The sequence below is a fragment of the Scomber japonicus genome, chromosome 6 (genome assembly GCF_027409825.1).
Source record: "Scomber japonicus isolate fScoJap1 chromosome 6, fScoJap1.pri, whole genome shotgun sequence".
Taxonomy (NCBI): Eukaryota; Metazoa; Chordata; class Actinopteri; order Scombriformes; family Scombridae; genus Scomber; species Scomber japonicus.
The window spans coordinates 29,415,660-29,442,985 of NC_070583.1; the positions used below are offsets into that span (position 1 = coordinate 29,415,660).

The 27,326-nt window shown below is 39.5% G+C and overlaps 2 protein-coding genes across 2 annotated transcripts; one reads left to right on the forward strand and one right to left on the reverse strand.

The window, feature by feature from the left end:
- The first annotated feature begins 422 nt into the window (after positions 1-422).
- Positions 423-6,481, forward strand: foxn1 (forkhead box N1). The gene is made up of 8 exons (XM_053320256.1): positions 423-688; positions 1,479-1,802; positions 2,002-2,097; positions 2,249-2,379; positions 2,699-2,795; positions 5,157-5,364; positions 5,493-5,912; positions 6,162-6,481. Exons 1-8 carry the CDS (start codon positions 569-571, stop codon positions 6,479-6,481), a joined length of 1,716 nt encoding a protein of 571 aa, XP_053176231.1. The 5' UTR covers positions 423-568.
- Positions 6,482-8,074: 1,593 nt separating this feature from the next.
- On the reverse strand, positions 8,075-25,942 carry unc119a (unc-119 homolog a (C. elegans)). The gene is made up of 6 exons (XM_053320660.1): positions 25,819-25,942; positions 12,233-12,346; positions 11,970-11,972; positions 11,798-11,891; positions 9,221-9,393; positions 8,075-9,113 (listed from the first exon to the last, which is right to left on the reverse strand). Exons 1-6 carry the CDS (start codon positions 25,940-25,942, stop codon positions 9,001-9,003), a joined length of 621 nt encoding a protein of 206 aa, XP_053176635.1. The 3' UTR covers positions 8,075-9,000.
- Between the last annotated feature and the right edge of the window lie 1,384 nt (positions 25,943-27,326).

Below are 27,326 nucleotides of genomic sequence, written 5' to 3' on the forward strand. Positions count from 1 at the left end.
CAGCCATGGTTTGTTGGCAGTTTTAATGAGCTTGGTTTATGTCGGGGTTGAGGTTACCTTTACTGGAACCTGGGCCACGTGTCTCTCACCTCCGCTCGGATCAGATAACCCTTCTTTGCACTCGGCCAGATAACCCCCTGCCACTGGTGTCAAACTTTGGTGTTTTTAATATGCTTGCTCATGCTGTCAGAGGACACAGTATACTGTATCTCGCATATTTACAGAAGGATAATCACTCAGTAGATATGATCTCAAAGGATCAGTGGCAAGAAGTGCTTCCTCAAAACACATCAGAATAGCTTCCTGTCATTTGGCAACAGCTGTATCAATCTAAAGTAGCATAGAAACTTTCCTCCCTTATGATGGTATGCAATACCAGCTTCATGCAACATTCACTTTACATTCATGCTGTTCATGATTCAGATAACATATGATCTGCTGCAAATTATGCAAGAACCCTCAGTAATAACATCCATTGTGTGATCAGATCAGACGATAAAGGATATTTCAAGTTTAGCTTGCTTTAAAAAAAAAAAAATCTCTTCACAGGAGCAGGTTTTGGTGCAGAATGTCAGAATCCCCAAGATTTTCCTCCAGCAGTGGCAAGTCTCAAACATCAACCCCTCAGGCCAGCCGACACACCTGTGAGCTTCGTGAAGACTCCTGCCAGCAGATGGCAGAATCGCAGGTAGTGATGAGCCTCAGGCTGTTTTGTTTCACTGGAAATAGAAGAGCAGACTTCTGACTTTTTAATTTATACAGTGTTTATATAGTGTTTGTCAGTGCCAGTAGACAAATGTCTTTACCTGCTATGGATCAGTATTCCTTTTTAAGGTACATTGAGTAAGTTATTTTAAGAAATATGCTCATTTGCTTTTCTTTTTTGCTGAGACCTAGATGAGAAGATTAATCTCCTTTCATGTCTATATGATAAAAATGAAGCTAATGCCAGCAGTCGGTTAGCTTAGCTTAGCACAAATACTGAAAATATCATTGAAAGGTAACAAAATACAACAAGTGGCAAAATCAACCTCTAAAACTCATTACTTAGCACATTATATCTCTTTCATTCAATCCACACAAAGTCTGGAGCGAAAAAATGATCATTTTTGGTTTTTCATGGATTATGTTATAAGTAATTCTTGGCCAGGTGCAGTGACTTGATCTAGTAGGCAGAATTCAACACCTTTGAAGAGGGCAAGGCTAGCTTTCCTCCTCTTTTTCTAGTCTCTATCTTAAGCAAAAGATAACTGATTGCTGAGTGTAGCATCAAAGTCTCAGCAAAAAGATGCAACAGCAGCAGTTCTGGTGCTTCAATCAGTACGTTTTTTGACCCATCAGAGGTTCTGCACATCATCGTCAAATTCAATGCATTGGATTAATTGAATGCATTATGCCAGCCATAGTGATTAGTAATTGAATTTAACTGTCACACTTTTTATTGATTTGTATCCACTACAATGTTGATCACACCACAGATTAAGGATGGATATGATGTCTGCTTCACCCAGCAAGACAGCAACACCTTCATCTTGATGGCTGCAGCTGTGAACAGGAGGCACATCATTGATAAGACCGTCAGTTCAGGGTCAGGACCAGGACAAGGCCCCGACGACTCTGAAGACCGCTTCCATTCGTACCAGCAACAGTTCAGTGACAGCACAGTGACGGCTGCAGGTGGCCTCCAGCACTGCTCGTCTCCCTTCAGCTGCCTGCAGGAGGTCTGCAGCCCTGACAGTCTTACACACAGCTCCAGCAGTGAGATGCCCACATCCTGGGACCCAAACAACGGCAGCATTCAGGTCTCTAGACTTATGGAGCCCCACATAAGTATTCCGGACTTTTCGAGGGTAGTTTATCAGGCCCTTAAGATTGACTATTATATTATTGACTATGGACTGCAGGCTGGATTTGAAATGATCACAAACTAAGACAAATTGAACTGCACTATTGCAGTGCATAAGCACACTTAACAAATGGTTCCTTTCATTTATTTTTCAGTATTTGTACCCAGATGTACCAGCTGTGCCAGTGGAGCCTTCCTGCTTCCAGTCTCAAAGTTATCCATCTTACAACTCATCGAGCCCTCTCCAACAGGTGAGTTTTTGTTGCCATGCAGTAGAATATATGGATATGAAGTTAATCCAAACAAGCTACAGAAAATAAGAAAAATATTTTATGGTTTTGAGCAGTTTACCAGTCTTTTATTGACTTCGGGTCATTATTTTTGTGTGTTTGTTCTGCACAGGTCTCATCTAGACTGTACCCCGCTAATGACCAGTCTGACAGCTCCAAATATTCACTGCACAGTCTCTCCACTCAAGCACAAAAGGAGAGTCCCACACCTTCCCTCTTCCCAAAGCCTATTTACTCATACAGGTAACATTACATCTCACATCCATCTCAGAAATAAGAGCAAGGGCCTGTAGTTCATTCCCTTTTTTTATTGCCTCACACAAAACCTTGTTCCACCCAAACAATATTTAAATGTGAAATACTTAAAATAATGAACCAAAAAGTCCAAAAACTGTCAATACCAAGGAGAAGTGCAAACCATCATAATGTATTTGCGAACTATACTCTGGATAAACCTAACCTAGTTTCTTAAATTTGTGCACCATGTCTGTGTAAGATGTATTTTAAAAAATATATATTTTATAATGTGTAAAACAATTCAATGTCTCTTTGGTGACTGCAGCATTCTGATCTTCATGGCTCTGAAAAACAGCAAAACAGGAAGCCTGCCGGTCAGTGAGATCTACAGCTTCATGACTGAACACTTCCCCTATTTCAAGGTACAACCAAACAGACACATCTCATACCCATGAGTAGCACAAACAGAGCTGAAAAAACCCAAACCCTCATATTGTTCATAGTGTGAGAAGTTGTAAGCTCTTGATCAAGTTTATCTGGTCACTGCAGTGTCGGGGGCAATCTACAGCCAAACACGCTCACATGCTCATCTTTTTGGTTGCAGGTTGATGGCATTAAGCTTGGAGCCATGTTTTTGCAGACTAATAGTGATAAAACTAACTATTCTCTTTACTCTTTTAATATAGATATATAGATAACCTTAGTATTTTTGACAATCTTCCAAACACTTGTCGAAGAATCTAATTTGTTTTTAACGGCTTTTAATTTCTGCCACGAGGGTACAGCTAATGTTTTGGCAGTTTTATTCAGGGAGTGGCATCCTGGAAGATGTTTCATATGTATCATTTTCTTAAACTGCTACTTCAAAACCCTGGGCATCATAACTCAGATGTCTCAGAACAGCTGTTTGTCTGGTTTATTGTATAATCAGGTTTGGCCTGTGTCTTGTGTTGTAGCTGACATCAATCACTCTAATATCCCTGTAATGGTTGATGAAAGACTGCAAGGAGTGGTGAGTTTCACCTGCAGCTGGATGGCTCTGGACCAGCTGCAAAGTAATTTTAAGGCTGGCATGGAAAGTAAAATGAGATGATATATTGTGTCTATTTAATACAGGCGGTGTGTTTGAGTGTAGGTAGATGAATTCAGAGAATAAAATCTGATAAGTGACATTAATAATAGTAAAATGTAAATTTATGATATGATGAAATTCATGCCCCTGTACTTAAATATTGCTTAAAAGAAGCAGCTGCAGGTTCGGGCCTCTGTTTGAACCCTGAACTGCCACAAATACTATGGCTTTTCCAACGCACTCCAGGTATCTATAAAATTATATAAGTTCAGACTTTGGAAAGAGCTCAAAGACTTTGTGCCATTCATATTCAAGAAGGCCTCTTATAGATGGCTGGTTTCCAAACAGCTGCCTGTGACATTAAACACATGCTGCAGGGCCAGAAAATACATAAAACAGGTGATAAGTAATAGAGATCAGGGGTATTTGCAAAAAGCAGGGAATTTTTCTTTTGATAAATCAAAATACTTTCTTAATATTGACAAGATCTTTCCATTTACTATAGTTCAGTGGACACTTGTTCTGGCATGCAGCCAGTAATCTTTGCTAATGGTTAAATAATTAATACGTTTTATTAGTCCCTCTAGGGAGGGGCTGGTGCCCTGACCTACTTAAATAGATTGCAGTTAATTTGTAACACTTATGGTATGTTATATTTGAACAAGTGTTGTCCAATTTGAAACATATATCCACAGTCAGGCAGTGGGTGAGAGGTTAGCCTGAACTGTGGACAATAGTTTGCATATTATCAACCTGAATGGACACAATATTGAGATGGTATCAGATTATACATGTCTTGGTATCTGGCTGGATCAAAAGGTTACTTTTAAATTACATGTTGACACACTTGTGAGCAAGCTGCAACAAAAAACTGGAAATTTGTACAGAAACAAAGCTGCTTTTCTTATGTTCAGTTGCAAGCTGATAATTGAGGCTTCTTGTCTGTTTATCACTCTGCTCTAAAATTATATCCTGGTGACAGTTATTCCATGCATCATTGCCTTTTGTATGAAATATATATATGAAGTGTATAACAGCAAGACATGACAGGAAAAACTGCTTTTAGTTTCTGGGTCTCAAACACTTTGCAACATACATTGTATCAATAGGCTTAAAATCATGATTACAAAACACTGTGTTCTGTAATTGTTTGTTATTCTGCTTTTTATGCTCAACATCATCTTTGACTTTTAACTAAAGGTTGAATGATGTGTTCATGCAGTGTGTCAATGCCAAGCCACTGGAGTATAATTAGAGTATAATTAGTGCGTTAAAAGTATTAAGGAAATTAAAAGTGAGAAGAAGTTCATTATTTTGTTATGATGGGTGTCACAAATAACTTAATAAAGACTTAATTATTTTGACTGAGATTATCGAATTGGTTTTCAGTTTTGAACTCTTGTTTGGACAAGACAAACTATTTGACGGTATCACTGGGACATCGTGATTTTTCTGACTTAAAAAAAATAGAAATTATAATGGAGGAGTGTATTGGTTAAGGAGACTCTTGGTTGAATTCCAACCAGCTGTCATTGCTGCCCATTGCTCTTGCATGCTTCCTGATTGTTCACTACTACTATCTCTATCAGTAAAGGAATCAAATAAATGAAATAAAAGAGGAATAATCAATCAATAATCAATCCCTTTTCCTCTTGTACCATGACTGACATGTCTTTATAAAGCTTTAAACCGTATCTTCTCTGTTTTTCAGACGGCTCCTGATGGATGGAAGAACTCCGTGCGGCACAACCTCTCCCTGAACAAGTGCTTTGAGAAGGTTGAGAACAAAAATGGAAACTCGTCCCGCAAAGGCTGTCTGTGGGCTCTCAATCCAGCCAAGGTGGAGAAGATGCAAGAGGAGCTACACAAATGGCGCCGCAAGGACCCCATTACTGTTCGCAGGAGCATGGCAAGACCAGGTGGGTCCTCTAACCGTCTCGAAAGGCATCGCTGCTGAAAGAAAGTGAAATTAGCAAACAAGCCTGAGTGTAACATTACACTTTCATTACAACATTACACATAATTGTAATTTACTCTTTTTCTGCAGAGGACCTAGATCGTCTGTTGGGGACGAGACCGAACAAGTTCAGGTCTTTGCTTCCCTACTCTAACCCAGCTCTGTCCTCCAGACCGCTGCCCGCTTACAGCACTGCCACATCATCTAGCACCCCAACACAGCTCGGACCAATCAGGCGTTTGCAGTATTCCCACATTCCTCCTTCCACACAGCAGCCATGCTATCTTCCCCCTGCCGCTGCCCACCCTAGCAACTCATTTGCCCAATACTCACCCTGTGGACAGCAGCCTGGAAGCCTGAACTCACCCACGGCTGGAAAGATGCCAACACCTTACGATGCCGCTCAACACTGTGCTGGCCCAAAGAGCATGCAAGACTTGCTGTTGGAAGGGGACGCCCGTTATGACATCGACATGCTCAATCCCAGTCTGATTGACCTGCAGCTGCAAGGTAGGACTGTAGAATTAATTCATCAGTGCCTCAAGTTTAGATTTAAATTCTTGCAAAGAGGGATCAATTTGGAAAAGGAAGCAGATGCATCTCCTTCTGATTAGAGTTAGGGTTAGGGGTTAGTTTTGGGGTTGGGGTTAGGGTTAGTTGTTAGGGGTTAAGGTTAGGGTTAGGGGTTAGGGGTTAGAGTTAGGGTTAGGGTTAAGCTATCCAGAATAAAATTTGATGTTTTCTCCCTTTTTTCCCCAGGTAATTTGTGGGAAGAGTTACAAAAAGACAGCTTGGTGTCAGATTCACAAGTCGTTACCACCACAACCCTTTGCACGACCTCTGCCCTGCAGGACCCCAACATCCAGGCCAGCGGTCTACAGGCCACGCCGCCTGTCAGTCTGACCTCAGAGGTGGCTGCTACTGGTCGATGTAAAGTCAAATACGAGTGTGACGACACAGGATATGGACACAGTTTTGAGCAGCATGGCTGTTTGAATGGGCTGAATCCTGTGGTTTATTCAGGGGTAGAGTCTCTGGCAGGGTATATGACCTCCTGTACATCCATCTCCTTAATGTGAAAAGATCACCTTCTTCTTTCCCCAACTTTTATTACAGTTTTAGCACCTGAATGAGGCAGAATGAGGGATGTTGTAGCAGGCAGCTTCATGCTACAGTATTAGCTTGGTGGATATTCAACTCCCCAAAAAAAACCTCTTTAACAGCGAGTGACAATCTGGAGCAACTAGAGTTTAGGTCAATGAGTGCACCAACCACTGATAGCCAACAGAGCTTTAAATGACAGCTTGTTGTTTTTTAAAACTATATTGTCAAATTGTTTTACAAATTTCACAACATTTTTATCAGTATATCAGTATTACTGATTATTTTGTCATTTGTGAATGCTTATTTTAATATTTCCTGGCATTTTCTTTTTATTAGATAGTGACAGTTAGAGAGAGACGACAGATGACAGTGGAGAGATCCCCAGCTGAATTTTAACTGCAGATGTTGCAAGTCATGGTCGGTGCCCTAACCTTTGAGGAAACTTCCTTTTCTTAATTGATCTACAGCATTTATTATTGAATGTTGGATCTATTCAGTAGCAAATCCTTATTCCTCTTTTTTTATCACCACATGAAATATGAATCAGTTTATATAGTTGATTCCTTCACTGAATCATCGTCAAAATGTCATTTCAATTGCAGTAAATACACAATATAAAAGTAATATATAAAGGATTGCTCTGTAGCTATTTCCAAGCGTTTAGTTCCTTGGTATTGAGTGTGCTGAAAAACACAAACACATGCAAAATGTTGGAGGATGTCTGTGTCTTAAAATGGCTATGGTGAACTGACTTTTAACTTTTCATGTGTGTGAACAGATTGAATTCACCCTTCTGAGGTTTTGATAGCTTTGTTTTTTAATCTGTGACATACTGTAGTGTTGTATATTTGGCTTATTAAATGCACTATCTTCTTATCGGCTCTGCTGTGATATGAGTTCAGCATGAGTTCATATTGATGCCCAATAATAATAATAATAATAATAATGATGATGATGAGGAGAATGATAATGAGGATGAGCATCGGCACCATGGCAACAGTGTAGTAAGATGGTGGCCACAGAAGATGGCAGCAGAGACATTGTGATCCTCTATACTTTGCTCCATGTGAAGAATAATCTTCTGATGTAAAAAAAAGTTTGAATTTCTGCTTGTTCTTTATGTTTTCTTGCTCTACATTAATCTGATAAAAGAGCTGAAAGACAAGCTGGAAGATGACAGACGACCTGTAAACTTTATACAGCAGACATTGTTTCAGCACTTTGGGTTACTGTGTTTCAACAGGTGTTGTTTATTTTTAAAATGTGCTTTTATTTGACTGACTTTACCACTGAACAAAGCTATTCAGTCAACATCAAGTAAAAAAAAAACACAATGCCACCAGTATATGTTTTTTATAGAATATATTTACTTGTTTTATATTAATTTCATTTTTGTCTATGAAATTCTCTTTGTACTGGTTTTGTTTTTGAATAATCTTTTGTCTGCTCAACATATGTGTGTTTAGCATATACGGTTCTCTTTCCTCAGTGTGAAAAACAAACAAACAATGTACAGCAAGATTTCGAAAAACAATCCCATATTTATTGCAGTGATGGAATTTCAGCTGTCAAAACTTTACATACTTTTTAAAATTTTATACTTACAACATGTATCATCATTAAAGTATACACAGTGTTCAGTACTACAGAGTACGTACTGGATATCAAAATTGGTATCTGACTTGTGAATTCTGCCTATGGATGTTTTCTGACACTTCAAAATGGCTATTTCTTTTAAAAAATTACTCCTGTAGTACACATAGTAGTACTAAGACCATGGACACATTAAACAAATGACACATTCACATCGACAAAGCACACATTCACCTGACCGATGACCACGGAAGGAGGACTGAATCATTCAGATGTGTGCTACTAGAAATGTAATTGATAAGAAACCTCAGGAGTAAGAAATGTAATGATATTCCTATACAAACTATATAAATATACACCTGAATTGATTATTTAGTATTTAAATCTTTAGTGTAACGTCTTCTTCATCTTTCTCCTTGTCTCATAGCTGGTTTTCTGCCTCGTCTGCTTCCTCGGAGATTCAGCAAAGACAAACAAAACTCACTTTCCCCTTTTACTCTTATGACTATTAATGGCTATCAAAAACACACAAAATTTAACTGATTCAATGCCCGCCTAATGAACAAGTGGAACCCACATATACAGACTGAAATCAACAGTATGTACAGACACTGCCCACGCACTCACTCACACACACACGGATGCAAACTGATGACACCACTGGCAGAATGTGATGTTCCTGCAAAGACGGTGAGGCAAAGAGCTGAATAAGTGAATGGAAATACATGGAGCCAACAGAAATGAGATAAGTGTGGTTGTGTGTGTGTGTGTGTGTGTGTGTGTGTGTGTGTGTGTGTGTACTGCCAGTGATTTATCCATCAGCTCATCTGTTTCTGGTCCTGAAGTGGTAACATGGAAAATGTCTAGAACAGCGGGGGAGTACAGGAGGGTGCTGGTCTTCCTATGGGCCCCCACTGTAGGAATAGTCTGCCTTGTTGTGCATCACCAACTTGTTGTCCACAAAGTAGAAGCTGTCAGACTGCGTCTCGTAAGGGTTCAGAATCATCTCACGCACTAAATGAGAAAAAAAAGACACAGCATTGAGGATTTTTATGTATTTGTCTGTTCTGAGTACTTGTGTGTGTGTGTTTGTGTGTTTGGTGTTTGCACAGAGCGCTTACTGATGTCCTCGGACAGCGCGGGGAACTCGTAAATGTGCTCGCATGTGTTCTTGCTGCTGGGCATGCAGAAGCCAAACTCAAAATCAAAGCTCTTGAGCAGCTGGTCGCGAAAGTAGTGTCTCTCAATCATACGAAAGTTGTTGATGGGTGTGTCACCAACTGTAAACTCCACTCTGCAGAGACACAGATAGAAAATTAGTTTACCAACCTGGATGCAAAGAAAATACAAAACATTCCTGTGATTCTGGCCTCTCACAATTTGGGTCCAACGTGCAAAAGAACCAGCCGTGCTCGGTTGATCATGCAGGTTTTAAACCAGCTGGCAGATTAGCCAGATTATCTAAGACCACCTTTGACCTGGACTCTGGCACTTTGAAAGCCATTTCTTTTCTTTGGCTTTTTTTTCTTGATTTTGATTTTGTAACTCCTATATATTTATTTCTCAATGCTTTATACATTATCATTGTTCTTCGATAACTCAAAATGTCACCCAAAATGTTGCTACATATCCCTCATTGTGCAAGAAAACTGTGTGCAAGCACAACTATAGCAAGTATGGTAAATCAAAGATGAAGTTGGAAGTCAGTCTGTACTTTGTCTCCAAATAAGGTTTATCTGAGTATTTGTCTGACTGCTTAAGTCTCTGGCTCTGTAGACCTTCTTTTTAGAAATGTTACCACATTCCTAGATTTCAGAAATTAACTTGACGAGTACAATGTTATCATAACTGATAGAAATGATGGTCAAAATGATGAAAATAAGTACTATCTTTTCTTTTTTGATATATATTTTTGGCTTTGTTAATGCCTACATTATGTCATGACCTACGGTGGCCGAGACCCGCCATAGCTGCAAATAAAAGTAACGCTGCAAACAAAAACAAACGCTGCTGCAAATAAAAAGAAATGCTGCTGCATATAAAAGAAACACTGCAAATAAAAAGACACACCGCAGCAAACAAAAAAAAACGCTGCAAATAAAAACAAACGCCGCTGCAAATAAAAGAAACACCGCAGCAAACAATAAAAAAAACGATGCAAATAAAAAAAGCCACACCGGAAGTGGATTACCGGGGACTGTTTTTGCCGAAACACCGGAAGAAGAAACAACAACAACAGGACTACGAATTGGAAAACGAACTAGAAAGTAAGTGAAAATGGTAGTGTTTAATGTCGCTACATGTACTTTTTAATGTGTTATTTGGTCAGGCGATGTAGCCCCAGGTTTGAAGTTGAACTGGAGAATGCCGGCAGCTTATTACTGTCGTTGTTGTTGTTGCTTGTACGTGTAGGTCAGGAAAAGACGTAAAAGCGACCGTATATGGTTTGTTATTTGTGTTATTACGTTACGTGTTGGACTAAATACATGGACATATTTCGATGTTATGGAAACGGATTTCATATTTCACAAGAATGGATACTTGGCGAGCTGTACAAAAAGTCCTGAGTCATAAGATGATCGTTGTGGATAAAGGGAAGACTTTGAAGGTATGTAGAGATTATAGCTGTTTTTACTTTAGCTGAGTGGCTAGCCGAGCCACTCGCTAATACTATTACGGCTGTGATAATTCGTGAGTGGTCTTGAATGAATCAGGGCAATCTAAGCTTTCCAACAATGTACGGCATGAATCTATATGTTTAAGGGTTGGTGTTTAAAACATTCAGAAGGACTTGTGGCTACCTCCCAACCTCCGACCCGTCCCGTAGGCGGAACAGCGTGTTTTAAGTGTGTACATTAAACACTACCATTTTCACTTACTTTCTAGTTCGTTTTCCAATTCGTAGTCCTGTTGTTGTTGTTTCTTCTTCCGGTGTTTCGGCAAAAACAGTCCCCGGTAATCCACTTCAGTTGTGGCTTTTTTTATTTGCATCGTTTTTTTTTATTATATGCTGCGGTGTTTTTTTTGTTTGCTGCGGTGTTTCTTTTATTTGCAGCAGCGTTTCTTTTTATTTGCAGCAGCGTTTGTTTTTGTTTGCAGCGTTATTTGCAGCTATGGCGGGTCTCGGCCACCGTACATGACAGCAGAGAAACAACAGGAAATGAGGGGAAAGAGAGATGACACAAAGGTAGTCTATCAGAGTCAAAACCATAGATGTTATGTGGAATGTATCTGAACCACTGGGCTCCCGGGAGTGTTTAAAGCATCTTTTCTAACATAAACCCCTTGCTATTATATAGTGCACAAAACACATTATGGTTAATAGACACTGAGGTTTTTAATTAAACCCAGATTATCTAGATGAGTCAGTAGTTGGATTGGACAGAAATCTGCCGTCAGTCACCCAGTAGGAGTCTGATGAACACCGCTCACACGCTCGCTGACAACTATTTGGAGCCTGACTCAGCAGGTGGGCTGTTCTGTATGTTCACACTTATCATCCTCAGCCTGTTGCCCACACTAAAGCCCACACATCTCCTACATCCGGTGTGAGCACTCTGTCAGAGCAGCAGGGTTGGAACGGACAGTATTGCATCATTAGGCTTTTCCAAGGACAGGACACATGTCTCTCTCTCTTTCTTGACTCCATATCTTATTTTAAAATAGAGGCACCAAACATGCATTCAACAGTGACTTACGTGGCTCCAACCTGCCGCAACTGCAGGAAGGCTGGGGTGAACTGGTATCGGACAAAACGTCCGGCGTTGGGGTCACAATGCTTTTTGCCTCCCGCTAAAGAAGTGACATTTGAAAAAAAAAGGAGTGACATTTTTCACATTTCTCCAACAGAGTGATACAAATGCTTGCTACAGTCTCATAATGTTGAACACCAGACAACAAAAGACACAAATTACAATATTTTCTACATCAGAGTCATGGTGAGAAAAAAAATATAATCAAAAATGAGACTTAAGAATAGCATCAAGTACATATTGTCCAGTACCTCTTTAAAGACCACTATGGAAAGAGAGTCACATGAAACAAAATATGAACTTGGATGCTGAAAAATACATTTGAAGATGTTTACACGTGTCTCATAATCTGTTATATAGTTTCTGAGGTGATGAGCTGACCTGGTAGTGGAGGTTTGGTGATCTCAAACAGCACCGTCCCCGTTTCCATGTCACGGATCTTAAACCTAGTGAAGTCAATCATGTGGACATTTTCTTCTGGAGAACAAAGGTAATCTGAAAACAGTGAGACAAAGAACAGTCCTTAGACTATATCTACACACAATACTGCAAAACATTGTGTTTTTCATGATATCACTGTGAATAAAGTCAATATCTCTCTGCTAAGATGTAGTAATATCTGTAATCATGAGCATGTCTGATCTCATTTACATTCACTCCAGCCTGTTCACAGCTGAATACTTCAGACTCATGCTCATCAGTGCAGTAACAATGATGCCAAAGACAGTGTATTAAAGAAACCCATCTTATTCTGTGATAAAATGTGACAGCAACAATAACCACAAACATTTTGATTGCCTCCATGCTTTGTTCAGAAGCCACTGGAAGAAAGCAACCCAAGTACCCTGAGCAGGGTGACAGATTTGGCCATACTTACACTGTGTGTGTGTGTGTATGTGTGTGTGTGTGTGTGTGTGTGTGTGAGACACTCTCCTCCCAACGGACCAGGATTAGACCTAAGAGGCTTATTGTGTTTTACCATCACATGGACTGACCAGTTTGGAACTACACACATAGAAACAACACACAGACGCAACGACACCCAGAAGCACACACACATGCTACTATCTCATTAGAGTTATGGTAGGGGCAGTTATTACTGGCTATGTTACATAAGGTTGAACGGTCCTTCTCCTTCTATATTTCATAGAGAAAAAACAGTGAGGGCGTTGCAACACAGGTTAGAAGTTACCTTCAGTTTATTACCGAGAAAAAACACACGAGAGAGCATCCACACACCAACTCACACGGTTGCATTTCTGAGGGTTAGCGAGCAGATGGGCCACACAAGCTTTAGCCACCTGCTTGTGGATATTTATAGACCTTTTCATAAAGAACGGTACACTATACCTGACACCTCGGCTAAAAATGCTCTTCTTGTGAAACTATTTAGAGCTAGCTGTTTTCAGAAATACAGTGGACTGCATATTTTGAATGCCGATGTAAAACCAGGTGAATATCAGATTACATGTGACAAGAAGTAACAACACAGAGAGGTCTTCTTTAATAAAAGCTGACCGTGAAATTACAGAAAAAGATGACATCGCTCAGTTATCAGTTGGCTCCGTGCAAAGAAAATGTCATTGACTAATCAGATAAAGGCGATGTAAATATATATATATGTCTTTTCCAGAATTGATGGAGTCAGACTGCACTATTGTCGGAGCATGTGAGAGTGCACTATGCATTATGCTGTTTTAGTTGATCTTGTGACATGTTGATTACAAAAAAATACTGATTTCAGCTCAATTGGTTGTTTGTTTGGCTCGGCACATGAGATTGGTTGACAATAACAGAATTATAGAAGATTGCCAGCCTCATCCTTAAAGCCAACTTCACATGCTTTAAAATCTTATAATGCTGCTGTTCACATTATTAGTTGTACATATCATCATTCTCGTCGTCTTTTGGCTAACACTGACACATTTACAGTGATGTTTAATGTGCATTGTCCCTGTCAAAGTAAAGAAAATTAAATAAATAAATCCTCAGCATTATTCATAGTGGGTCATGCTGGTATACTTATAAATCATATCTGCGCATACTGTACACACATCAGTTCCATAATGCTTTTAATTATGAGTTCCACATTATAGCCTTCAACAAACTGCTTTAAGACTACTTTAAAAGACAAGTATGCAGGATTTAGTGCACATTGCAACCCTCTCCCTTCCCCCTCCCCTTCCAAGCATGCAGGAGAACCTACTGTGGCTGTGAATCACAGGAAAGGCCCTCTCTAGAGTCAGTGTTTTGTTTGTCTGTTCTGGGAGACATTCGTGGAAGAGGACCTGCTCCCCATGGAGATATAAAGGGTTCATTCTAAGGTAGCGAAAAACACAACTATTCTTATTTTCAGTTGATTAAAACATATATTCCATTTCTACCGAGTCCATTATACCAGATGCTGCTAAATTCGACACACTGCACCTTTAAGTGGCTTTTGGACTTTATAACAAAATTGCTTTAAAATGGAAGTTATGCAAAACAGTCTTTTATACATTTTTTGATTTGTGTTATTGTATTACTGTTTTCATGTCTGTTGATGGCAACTGATGCTAAAATACGAATTACGAATCACCCAACATGAATCCACCCCTCAAAATTAGAATGAATAATTCAGTAACTCCAGCGACCACTTGCGTCTACTTGTACAGAAAAATGTCACGGACTATTGGACCATTTATAAATAAGAGTGTGAATCAGATGTGTAAATGCCAGGAGGAGAAATTCTTAAATCAACATGAGCATGTACAATATATGTATGCAGAGTATGATACTGTATGTATGTATACCTTTAATTTAAATGGCTTCATGTGCACAGGAAAGACTGAACTGGGTTCATCTGTGGTGACGACTTCATGCCAATAAACTGTAGATGCGAGTGGAGCGTTGCCATGGCCGATGTCACATGCTCACTAGTGGACTGATCTGGATGTTTCCATGTAAAGCTGCTCTTGCTCAAAAAAAAAAATCTCTTTATATTGCCTTCCAAAACACTGTAAGAGGGTTAGTGAGCGGCTGTTTGATGCAGTGCCCTCTAGTGCCAGTTCATTTGATGTGAGGGGCTTATCTGCTCTGAGAATATTACTGTAAGCCTACTGTTAGTTTGGGACTGTATTACTTCAGTGAGGCAAAACTTCCATTGCTTGCCTGATGCAAAATAATCATAGAGAGTTTGAGAAATAAGTCAAATCATCTTCACTAGGACATAAGCTACTATAAATCATAAAAGTATACCAAATACTGTTATGTAATGCAATCTTCAGCTTAGGGCTTTGTTGTTTCTGCTTGTACCCAAAAAAATCATACACAGACTGTCCCAGGGTCCAGGTTCAGGTTCACCAATGGGGTAATATCTTTTCATTGATTCACTGCAGATGTGTTTGTAATACTGTATGCACCATGGAAGCACAATATGAAAAGGTGATATCTGATTATTTTTTATCTTGATGACCAGTCTTGTAGAAGGGCCCTGAGTTTAAAACTAGTTTTACTATGTTGTTTATATAATGCTTACATGGTTAATGAGCTAATGTGTGCTTGATGAAGTTACCACAGACAATTACAAACCAATTTATACACAATGCTATCTCTGCTAAATGATATGCAGTCACGGGAGCGTACCTATGTTCCCCGATTGCGGCTAACTCGGTTGCTAGCTCAGCGGCTAACTCGCCGGCTAACTCATCTGCTAACTCGGCTGCTAACTCAGCGGCTAACTCGGCGGCTAACTCAGCTGCTAAGTCAGTGGCTAACTCGGCGGCTAACTCAGCTAACTGGCTAACTGTAGACGGGATCATCCCTATGTTCCCTGGTCACATACAAAGCGGGGAACATAGGACCCAGGGAACATAGGGATGATCCCTGCAATCACAATGGTAAGACGGTGTTTGCATCGACCCCTTGACTTCTATCCAATAATATTTTTAAAGGACCAGTATGTAGGATTTCATGGCATTTAGTAGTGATGTTTTTAGATGGCAACCAACTCAATATCTCTCCCCTCCCCTTTCAAATAGAGCCTAAAGTGAGAGGCCCTCTCTAGAGCCAGTGTTTGATTTGTCTGTTCTGAAACATCAGAAACATGGCGGTACAACAAGGCAGCTCCCAAAGACGTGGACCCGCTCCCTATGAAATTATAAAGGGCTCATTCTAAGTCAACGATTCCCATTTTCAGGTGATTATACACTAATTAAAAAATACTTACTATATTCAATTTCTGCCAAGTCTACCACTTTATGCCATTAAATTCTACACACTGCACCTTTAAGACACCTTTAAAAAAACAGTAAATGAATGTACACGAAGCTCTGAAGCCACGTCATTGACATTTAGAGTAGTGCCATATTTTAGAATTAGCCAGAGGTCTTTGTTAGAAACTGGACACATAACAGAAAACAGCTTTATAAATGCAGCCTTAACATGATATTCAGTATCAGAATATAGCTGGGAAATATACTTTTTTTGGATACTTTTTTAACTCTGAATGCTGATTAAGTAAACGTATAGATTAAGCTGTCCTGTATATTGTCCTTACATTAAAAACTACAATACACTGTATATGACACAATATTCACAATATGAATTATGCATTCTCTCCATGTTAGTAATTATTTTATTCCTCAAAAAATCTAATAGTGTACATATCTTGTGAATTCACCCACTAATCTTCTATTATATCACTATATCAATAGCTGGTAAAATACATCTAATTTTGTCTCCTAGTCCTAATTACAGTAAGATGCGTTCCTACTGAATGGATCATTTCTGATTAAGATGGGACTGAGAACTCTCAATGTATTTGTGAATCAGAGATGGCTACTTGCCAAACCTTCTGAATAAGACAGATGCAGCATTTCATCTGATCAACAAAGTCCACTTGGTCCAGTGCAAGAATTCGTACAGTAATGTGAAACTCACACACCTGTCACATGACATGAGCTTGTCACCAAGTTCACAAAACACTTTGATTTCAGACTTCACAGCCTCTGCACACAGATCAGCTTGACTGATGATGGCTGACTGCTACTTTTCAGAGATTTGGAGTAGTAGTAATAAAAGAATCGTCCCCTTTCTCAGACGCTCACTTTTCAGTGAAAACAAAACGAGATATGAGCTGCTGGGAGAGAAAAAGCACAAACACAATACACAAACTGAATGATGAGAGTCATTTTCCATTTCAATAAGAAACAATGAGAAAATTACACCGACAGAGAGACTGAGGATGAAAAAAACTGCCCCTTTTAGGACCAAACAAGGCCCTGTTTCACAATAATAACAGATGCCTAGGTGTGTACTTGAGAAGTTGAGAGAAAATACACAAAAACAGGTTGATTATTGTTGATTTACGAATGGCCCAAAAATGATCCAGCATTTGTTTGTCAGAGTCATTTTGATATGATTTGATATGATTTTCAGTACTGAATAAGTTAGCTGAGAGTATCGATACTACTGTCATGCCTGTATGCTAAATATGAGACAGTATGAGTAGCGGCACCTTCAGTTGACCAATCATCTGCCGGACAGAGACATGCGTACCTAATGAGCAATGACTGATCTGCATTTTTTTATAAACCAAGAAACTGCTTCTCCTTTGTCTTTATTCTAAATGATCTAACTTGTCTTTACTATTTAAGTTACATTTCTTACACAGTTTAAAATAGTGAGTTGTTTTTTCCCTGTTTGACGTGGTTACGCCATGATGACACAGGCAATTAGCGCACAACATAATTTAGCAACAATCAGCGACTTTATAAGCAGGCTTTAGCCATTGTCTACTGAAAATAATCTGCACATAATCCCACCTTAATACCACAATATGTCATTTTTTACACTTTAGTTTATGTACGTATTAGACAACTGAGATATAATGTGTACATTTATGAACTTCAGAGGTGCAGTTAGACAGATGTTTTTACCCTTAGATGGAGCCAGACAAGCTGTTTACTCCTGTTTCTAGTCTCTGTGCTAAGCTAAGCTAACTGACTGCTGGCTGTACTGTAAATTCATACTAAAACATGACATCGTCCTACTCCATGAATGACCTCGTATTGAAATTATGAGGGGAAAAAATATTTTTCCAGTGCAATATTCCAAAAAACATCATAATGTACACCTTTCATACCTCAGTTCTTTCCCTTTTCTTCATTTCCTTCTCCCACGCACACACACACACACACACGCACACACACACGCACACACACACGCACACACACGCATGCACATATGAAGTGTACCACTTCACTTCCTTCAACACTGTCACCTAGCAACCCTCCTGATAGTGTGCCAGCTCGATTAGCCTGTCTTTTCCCTTCCCCTCATCCACCTGGCTGCTCCGCAACAACAAGGTGCAGCAGCAAATCAAAGGAGGGTATGTCAGTTTAGGCATCAGCGGTATGCAAATGAAATGTTCCACGTCTGGGATCTGATGAAGGTTTACCTGATACCTCCGCCTATGTAAGGCTTTGTCTCACAACCCTGAAGCACAGGAAGAATCAGGATCTAAAATAGAGACTGGATTTCATGCAGAATATTAAGATGTATGTCAGCACTGACTTCAATTACAACATGAACTGATACAGTATATTACGATTTATTGTCACTTCGGGGGAATATGTCATTAACTCCCAGTGCAGGTGATCTGTCATAATTACACCCTAGTCCTTCCTTCACTTGCTTGAAGGAAGATTTTTACAACGCATCACTTTTCACAGGCAATTTTCATATATCTTTTTTCTGTTTTTAGGAATTAATTTTTATGTGTGGCCTCTAATCATAAATCCCATCTATTCTAATATTAGTCACAGATCAACAGCAGATTCTTATTAAACATAATAATTTGGACTCTTCTAAACTAAAAAGATCCCTTTGGCAGCAGCCTTTCTAAACAGAGTAAAATTAGCACCAAGTCTTGAGTCATACTGTGTTCCTGTGTTCAGATACACAGGGCCTGTCTGACACCGAACTGGCATTCAGAAAAAGGAGTGAGCGAGCTGCCACTTATAGCTCTTTAATCCCCAAGATTAGCCTGGAGTTAGAGACTTTCAGCCACAGGGATTGACTTCACATGCCTTATTCGTTCTATTTGACTCTGTGGTCTCTGATCAATGCCGAAAGTGTGCGTCGAATTAATCTGAAAACATAGGGAAGAACAATGCAGACATGCTGACCTGTCTTTACGTTAAAATAATCCATAGCTATGGGCGGCTAGTGTCATTAGTTCTGCACTTTGATGTTCACATCATGATATACAGCGCACCTGAGTATGGCAGGCTGTTTCATGTCTGTCAGTTAGCAGCACCTGTAGGCAAACTGGCAAATGGCGAGGTTCATGCAGAGGTTGCATTCTGAGCAGCTGAATGCAGATGAGATTCTTTCCTCTTATCTTTCTTCGCTCTGCATCACAGAGTGAAAAAATCTATGAGATGGTATTATCAAGACACATATTGTGATCTAAGCTCCCTGTGTGAGAATGACAGTGAACCATAAAGCTGGAAAAAGTACAACAATAACAATAACGGAAAAAAAATGTTTTAGCAATCAACATTGTGGGAAACACACTTAATTGTTTTTTTGCAGAGAGATTGATGCCAGAGTGTCTATCTGTTAAACATGAGGCTATAGCCAGCAGCTGGTTATGTTAGCTTAGTTTAAAGGCTGGAAACAGGGTGAAATGACAAGCCAGAATCTGCCGACCAGCACCTCTCACAAGTTCACCAATTATTAAACAAATGAGATGCATGTTAATTAATGATGTAGCTGTTTCTTCTTGTTTCCAGTCTGAGCAAAGCTATAAATAAATGTACTGTATGACTGCAAAAAATACAAATAAAATGTCACATTTGAGCTCAAATATATTAACAAAAGTAATCAGGATTAGCTGTTTGTGTGATTATCAGACTACAGATATAAAATGGAAATGTGCATCATGAATCAGTAGCTCAATAAGGAGTGTTTGTTCCTCAGATAAACCACATGATAACACTTCATTACCAAGTGTGATCTAACCTCTCTCTCCTTTGTACATTGACAGTACATACACACACGCACGCACGCACACACACACACACACACACACACACACACACCGTGCATTCTGTCACATTTGGACTCAGGCTTTGAAAGGAACCTGGATAGACACTAATGATTTGTCTGCCTTCTTCCCTCTACTCACCCCGCTCCTCTTCCTCTCTAAGGGCATGAACTAAAAACACCTTTTGGTCATTTTAGGTGAGGACAGTGACAGTTTGCAGCCAAGGCATTCTGAGAAAGAGGCTAAAAGGCTTTCAGGAATCCAGGAGCTATGAGGGGGAGGAGATATGACACTGATCACTTGCATCTGAGTTACTCTGAAGAATAAAATTGCTGAAGAATAAAAAGACATGCTGCATCCACATTAAAATAAATTACATATGATAATATTTGGGAATTAAACCTCAAACAGGATTTATATCCAAAAGTCAATGTGCAAGCAAATGTGTGATTCAAGCTACTACAGTATGCTGTCAAGTTACTGGAACCAACTACAGCTTTTCAGCTCGCTCTCACATCACAGCCAGTAGCCCAAAAGTCGGTAAAGGCAACATTAAGCTTTAAAAAAGTTATTTTATTTTTATTTAAACACTGACAGGCATCTCCAAATTGAAGCATTTAGGATTATTCACCTCTTACCAAGGGTAAGAGCTCCTCCAGGGCTGCTTTGCATGCTGGTCTGACCTGATAGAGGCAGTTGAATAAAAATGGAAAGTCAGGATTAAAGAGTTGGACCTCAAAACTGAGCTTCAGCCAGCCAGAAATATCAGCATGAGCCAGTCATCTCTAGTCACCAGTGATGATCAATAACCCTATCAAACTCTCTGACACACTGATTTCCCACTACAGTTCAGTACTCTCTTACCTAATGCACATATAGCATAATAAAATGTGTAATATTGATTTAATGTGATCCTGAGTCTGATAATAATCGCCTAATCCAAAGAGTAAGTGAAATTCATTAGATTGTGTTGATTACTGATGTTGATGCAACAAGCCGCTTCTCTCCATGTCAAATCACTTTGAAAGAGTAACCTTGTGACAGCTGCACATGGGAGATTATGAACCGGCTGCACCAATCAATTTTAATTAAAGCTGTAGCCATTGTGTTGGTAGACATCACAGGGTAGAAATTCCGCCTGACGTAGATAAAGCACTGCTCTGTGTCCCAGACTTATTAATGCCAAATAATTGATCACCCATTAGAGTAAAAGGAACCTGGACTGTTCTGAGTGAATCATCTGGACGAGGTAAAACTACACACCAATGTAGAGCCTTTGAGTCAAAAAATACCTGCAGTTCAACAGAGGTTCTCCTACATCTCATTACATAATAATTCCAATTGTGTTTTTACTTTGTGAAGGTATCTTTCTGGGTTTTGCTTGGACATGATGTATTTTCATGGATTTAACTTGGCACTGCTGTTGTGCAAGGTTTTGAAATGTACTCAATTAGTAAAGCAAATATAATGGAGATCTACAGTAGTGAGACCACAAGGCCACAATGTGAATTTCTTATATAATATTATTGATTATCACAAGAATCAAGATTCTAAATAAGAGATTAAGGACATTTAATATGATTTAATAATAAAATATGAATAACAGAAAGCAATTTATGCTCATCTATCATCACAGCTCATTTAATATTGGTGGATGTTTTACTTGAAGGTGTCAGTATATTTAAAATGAAGTGCTTGTCAGATAACAAAGCTGCATCTGAAGTACCTTCCCCCCCACACACATTACAAAGGGTGGCCTGCTGCCGATATGTTTTATTTAACTCGAGTGCACAAGTGAGAAAGTAAAGTCTTTTTTTTTTTATTCAGCACACAACCGCTTCTGTCACTTTTTGTGTGCCCAGCTGACCATGGGTGCCTTTGATGTGCAAAGTGTGCACAGTTATCCATATTTGATATACTTGATACCAGACCTGGTGGTTTTGCAACAGCTGTAAGCACATTACCAACATGTTGTATGAACTAGTTTGTTTCAAGCATCCTCTGACCTTGATACTCTGTCTTCTTTGGAACCTGAACACACCTTTCATCCTTGTACGGGAAGCCCTAGTGATTATATCAAAAACAGATTACCAGGACCAGACAACCTTGACTACAACTTTGTAAAATACTCAACACAGTTCCTCAGAGCTGAAGGTAATCCAATATTTCTGTTGAACTGCTTATCAATTTATGAGGTTAGCGCAAAACCCATCTCCAGCTGGGCCGGTAATACAGAGCTCTGGGGGTGCTATGATCCACCGGAGCTGCACATGTTGAAATCTGTTGGTTTACATTCAAAACAAACTGCCGTCAAATTAAAGTGCACAGGTTTGAGACTTGACTCACATAAAATAATTAAAGGATTCTGTTGTCAGTGGTTGTAGTAAGAAGAGAACAGTGGTATGCAAAGTCTCAAAAATCTGTGACATTATAACCTTAACATCCAAACTTCATCCTTCACTACAAAACCCATAAAGAAAGGCACGCACATGTGTTAGCTAGAAAACTACCAGTAAAGTTGCTACAAGGACCTTGGATTTCATGTTGGTTTTAATGTCACTGTGGATGGAAAAAACTTCATTTCCCATGAGCACCTAAGCCTTATGTTGTAAAGGTCTTGGTCAACACATGCATTTGTTTTGGAAACCAGTGAAAGAAAGACACTGCTTATTTTTAATACTAATTTTCTCTTCTGAAACACAGCTGTTTGTAGGATGCATAACAATGATTAATAATAAGATTAATAATTGTAATATGAAGGTATAGTGAATCAAAATTAATGCCATGGTTACATGTCAGGATGCATTCACACCAAATCTGCTTGTTCTCTTCATTCACTCTCTAGCTCACTTGACCTCTGCCCCTCATATATTTTTTTAAAATGAGTTGGGAAGCCATCAACAAGTCTAACTTTACTTTTAATGTTTCACACAAATAGAAATGTCATCCCTTCATCCTATCTTTGTCCTCCCTCATACTACAATGTAATTGTCATGTAAAAATAGCCTCTTCTGGTCTGCAAACCATAAATCGTTTCGTCTCATTTTGAATCTGACTCTTGTTTGCTTATGTGGGTAATATAGTGGCATCACAGGCATCATGACACTATAACAACCAGTTCAATGTTCTTTGTAGTAACTTTAAGTTCAAGATATGTTAGACTTTGCTTCTTATCAATGTTTTATTGAGAAGACTCATCGTTATCATGAAAGATATTCAGGGGACTCATTCAACGCTGTGTAACCAGTAAACTATACAGGCATGTTGCAGCCTTAATTTTCTTGATTCTCACCACTGTAACTAAGGATTTGGTTGAGACCTGAAGGTTAAGACTTGAGACTTGCTTCTGACTTGAACATCTGGGCCACCTCTGCTAAAGAGCATTTTCATTTAGAGGCACAATTTTGCCACTTTTTCTTGGGTCCATCAGGAATTTCTCCCTCTCTTACTTTGATTACTCTCTACAGCACACAGAGGCACAATTGGACATGGTGGATTGAAAGAAAGTGGGCACAAGAGAGAAGTCAATAGCATTTTCACTACAAAAGGATGCCAGAAAAACACAGATAAACCAATTCTATATATCAAACGGAGAAGTTGTGTGTTTACAATGACCATGAATTATTCTATTCCACACTTGTATCCATCAGTAATTACTATAATTCTTGTTATTATATATTTGTTTGACAACACCAGTATTCCTGTTTATGTTATGTCTGCCTGCATATCATACATCATCTGTCATGTCAACAGCTGATGTCTGATGGTGTGCCATTTTTCATATCGCAGCGATGCTTCTCTGCTGCCAGGATTATACTTCTCCTCCTCTCTGCCTGTGTGACAATTTGGTGCTGTGTCCCGCTTATCAGTGCTGAACCACCGTGACTGACTGGAGCTGGGCTGCCCCAAAATGGTGGCATTTACCACCCTAAAGCACAACTGGAAAAGTCATTTACACTGCAGGGTGAGGCATTTTCTGCTCCCCTCTTTTCCAACTGCAATTTTCTCTTTTCTTGTGGCAGAAAACGATAGTCTGAATTGTGCAGCACACTATGCTTATCTATGTGGTATAGGTCTTTTGTATGGTCCACCGCTCTAAAATGATTGAGGCTTGTTTAGAAATCATTTAAGAGGAAACACAGAAGGAAGCAGATTTCACATCAGACGAACCCACATATTATCGTCATTATTGCTGACATCAAATATCCAATTTTTAGAGGATATTACACATATTTTTTACCATTTGCAGCTGTGCAAACCCAGTAAATGAACGGCTATGGAGCAACTCCATTATTTCTCTGATATATCCTCAATGTAAACAGACTCACTTACACTTTGACTCCAGGGTCATTAATTACCTGAGGTGTATCACGCCATTGCAGAATGCTGTGTTACAGCCCTCCTGGCATAATCCAGATTACATGTCTGTGGAGAGTGGAGATTACTGCACCATCATGAGTGATTTAGGTATTATCGCACTGACGTGGCCCTAGCATTGCTTTTCCACTGAGGAGGTACCAAATGAAAGCAGATGTGAGGGTCTGAGAGCAGAGAGTTGGTGTTACAATTTGGGGGGTTTTGTGTTTGAAGAAAGTTCAGTTTTGACTTCATATATTAGTTTCTGGTGTAAATAAATATTTTTATAACATCATGAAACATACATGACTTGATTGAATTGTTATCTTGCATTAGCCAATTTATTAAAATGCCCATTGAGAATGAAAACAGGTTCCAATTGAGTGTATTAAAGGTTTTTGGTGGGGTAACCTTACTGTTCACATTTGGTTTATTGATTATTGCTTAAATGTACAAATATTCACACTGTTTTAACATTAATGTGCTTTTTGTTCATGTTTGTCTTAAGGAATTCAGTTCAGAGTTGTATTACACTATGACAAAAAAAAAGAGAAAATATTACCATCCACTTACCATTTTTTCCAGAGCTTTCAGTCACATCTAATGGTCTCTAATGGTAATTTGCTCCGAGTCACTGATGAAAACTGAACTTTCATGTTTATAATTAGATTTATGAGATAAACTCAACTACCAGTCTAACTAATTAAAGGCCTCAGGTATTGTAGTGGCTCAACAGAAACCTACCATTGCCATAAAAAGTACTGTACACTATCGTGACTGTGCTTAGCAACAATAATGTAATTAATGGGCCGAACCATCAGACTGAAACATTTTCGTTGAATTAAATAAGTAATCCAGGTATGCTTTATGAGTGTATGATATTATGTGGTACTGAATGAATGAAATTGATTAACCAAGTTCAAAGTTCCAACTGCCAGTTGACTGCCAACAATGCTTTCATTACATAATCGGTATAGGTTTAACAGTACGCTGATAGTATTTCTCACGTGTACTCCTTCCTACTGTCTACTGTCTGTGATGAGTTATTAGTGGATCACATCTCCAGCCACCTGTTACCTCAGAGCCACAGGTGTCTTGAGGTGAGGATGTTTTTTTTCAGCAGGATTTGAGAAGCACTATCTCTCTCTCTCTCTCTCTCTCTCTCTCTCTCTCTCTCTCTCTCTCTCTCTATTTCAGTCTCTGTCTACTCTGTACCCTCAGGATGCAGAGGGGATGCACACTCATACACAACATGCTGTTTGCCCCATTGAGAACAGAGAAGCACCAATGTCCTTCTCAAGGGCTTTTGGGCAAGGTATTAAACATATAACTGCTCACTGGCTGTAACACACAAAGGTTAAAAGTGGTAGAGAGAGTCTTTGAGGTGCTTTCAGATAGTCGCTGTCCATGGTATCTATGTCTGCTAAACAACCAAACAGCAAATTAACGCAGCGAATAGACTGTATGTTACAGTGCAGTATACACACAAGCAACAACAGATGGGTTGCACTAATCTCCTCCAACTGTAAGGCTTTAACTACTCTTCCCAACGTGGCAATTACAAACGCAGGTTACTTACTCTTGGTGATCTTCTGTAACCCAAGCACATCCTCGGGCGTTATTACGGTATTTCTGCGCAATTCTTCTTCGGTTCTAACCGGGATCCCCATGTCTGATGAGTTGCAGCCTTGCTGCACTTTCATGTCCAGCGAGGAGAGCTGTTGGGGGAGCAACCTGGCAGGGACTGAGGCTTTATGATGCTATCGGCGTCGTCGCCACAGGAGCCGATTTACTTGCGTCGGAGCCTTTAGTTGCGCGCTGACTAATACACCGTAGAGCAAACAGGCTCAGTGCTGTTACAAGAATAACTCATTCTCCGTGCCTCCTCCCCTTCTCGATCCGGTAAAAGATAAAAATCAGCCCTTAGCTCCCTCACCTCCTCCCTCCCTCGCTCAAGGCTCATCGGCTCTCTCACAAGCTATTTAATCCAAATCCTGAGGCTTTAAACCGAACATTGGTGCGTGGCCGACAGTATGCGCTCCTCGTCATCTGTTCACACACCGGTGCGTGCATGGCTGGGCTTTACTCAGGAACAGTAACTGATTACTCAATGCTGGTTTCTCCATTCAGAGAGATGAGCTGCTGCCTCCAGGGTAGCAGAGGTTAGTTTGTGTCAGAAATAAACTCTTGGAAATACACTGTAGGTTTGGTCTAGGTAGAGTAATGGTGATACACATTTATGGCTTTAATTCTTGCATACAGGAGATGTTTATGTCGCAGAGTAATAGCCTTAAAGGATAATTTCACATTTTTTCGAGTCAGTCTTAAAACAACAGCCACATTCCCAAATGAACATTGTATTAGGTTTTTCTTGCTGTAATAATTTCTCCTGTTCATGATATGATGGAGCCTAAAATCCACAGTCCTCCTTCCGTGCAAAGGTTTATTAAAAGTTCATATGAAGCTAATATGAATCAAATGAGTCAAATCAAGTAGATACCATTCAAACTTTGTGCCAAGGTCCCTCTTTTTGTTTCTTTACTTCCACCACAGTTCAACAAGGGAACACGAAGGGGAATTTGATGCTAAAAAGACGTTAAATGTGGCAGACGTCCACTTAATGTGGCTAATTCAAACTGAATATAAGCTTCAGATACAGTTTTAAATGCTTTTTTGCACAAAATAAATGTGGTTTTGGCCTCCATCACTTAAATAGAAAGCACATTTGAAGAGGACGTTTTAATGGCCAGTATGAATAGGAGGGACGATTACAGCAAGGAAAACCTATTTCAGTGGTTTGACTTCATATCACAGCACATTTGGATGTTGGCAACAGTGAAACTCTATATCTGTATCAATAATTGTCTAATAAATAGACCAACATAACCTTCAAGGAAAAAGCAGGGAAAAATAATTAGTTGAGACCATCTTTCATGTTCGTAATGTTTTTATTTCATTTGTTTCCATTGGAAAGTTGCTTTCCAGATGCCAGCATCCCTGAGAAAGTGTAAAATGCATATCTTCTGGACAGCCCCATCAATGAGCTGAAACAGGCCATCCAAAAAGATAGTCACATCTGCAAAAACA

What these genes read in the sequence shown, in the direction of transcription:
- unc119a (XM_053320660.1), bottom strand. Translation starts at nt 25,942, where the DNA reads ATGAAAGTGCAGCAAGGCTGCAACTCATCAGACATGGGGATCCCGGTT. An exon ending in TTGCGGCAGGTTGGAGCCAC is followed by an intron (nt 9,394 to 11,797) that starts GTAAGTCACTGT and finishes GTGTCTCTGCAG; the next exon opens with AGTGGAGTTTACAGTTGGTG. An exon ending in CGCGCTGTCCGAGGACATCA is followed by an intron (nt 9,114 to 9,220) that starts GTAAGCGCTCTG and finishes TTTCTCATTTAG; the next exon opens with TGCGTGAGATGATTCTGAAC.
- foxn1 (XM_053320256.1), top strand. Translation starts at nt 569, where the DNA reads ATGTCAGAATCCCCAAGATTTTCCTCCAGCAGTGGCAAGTCTCAAACA. An exon ending in CATCGAGCCCTCTCCAACAG is followed by an intron (nt 2,098 to 2,248) that starts GTGAGTTTTTGT and finishes TGTTCTGCACAG; the next exon opens with GTCTCATCTAGACTGTACCC. An exon ending in AAGCCTATTTACTCATACAG is followed by an intron (nt 2,380 to 2,698) that starts GTAACATTACAT and finishes TGGTGACTGCAG; the next exon opens with CATTCTGATCTTCATGGCTC.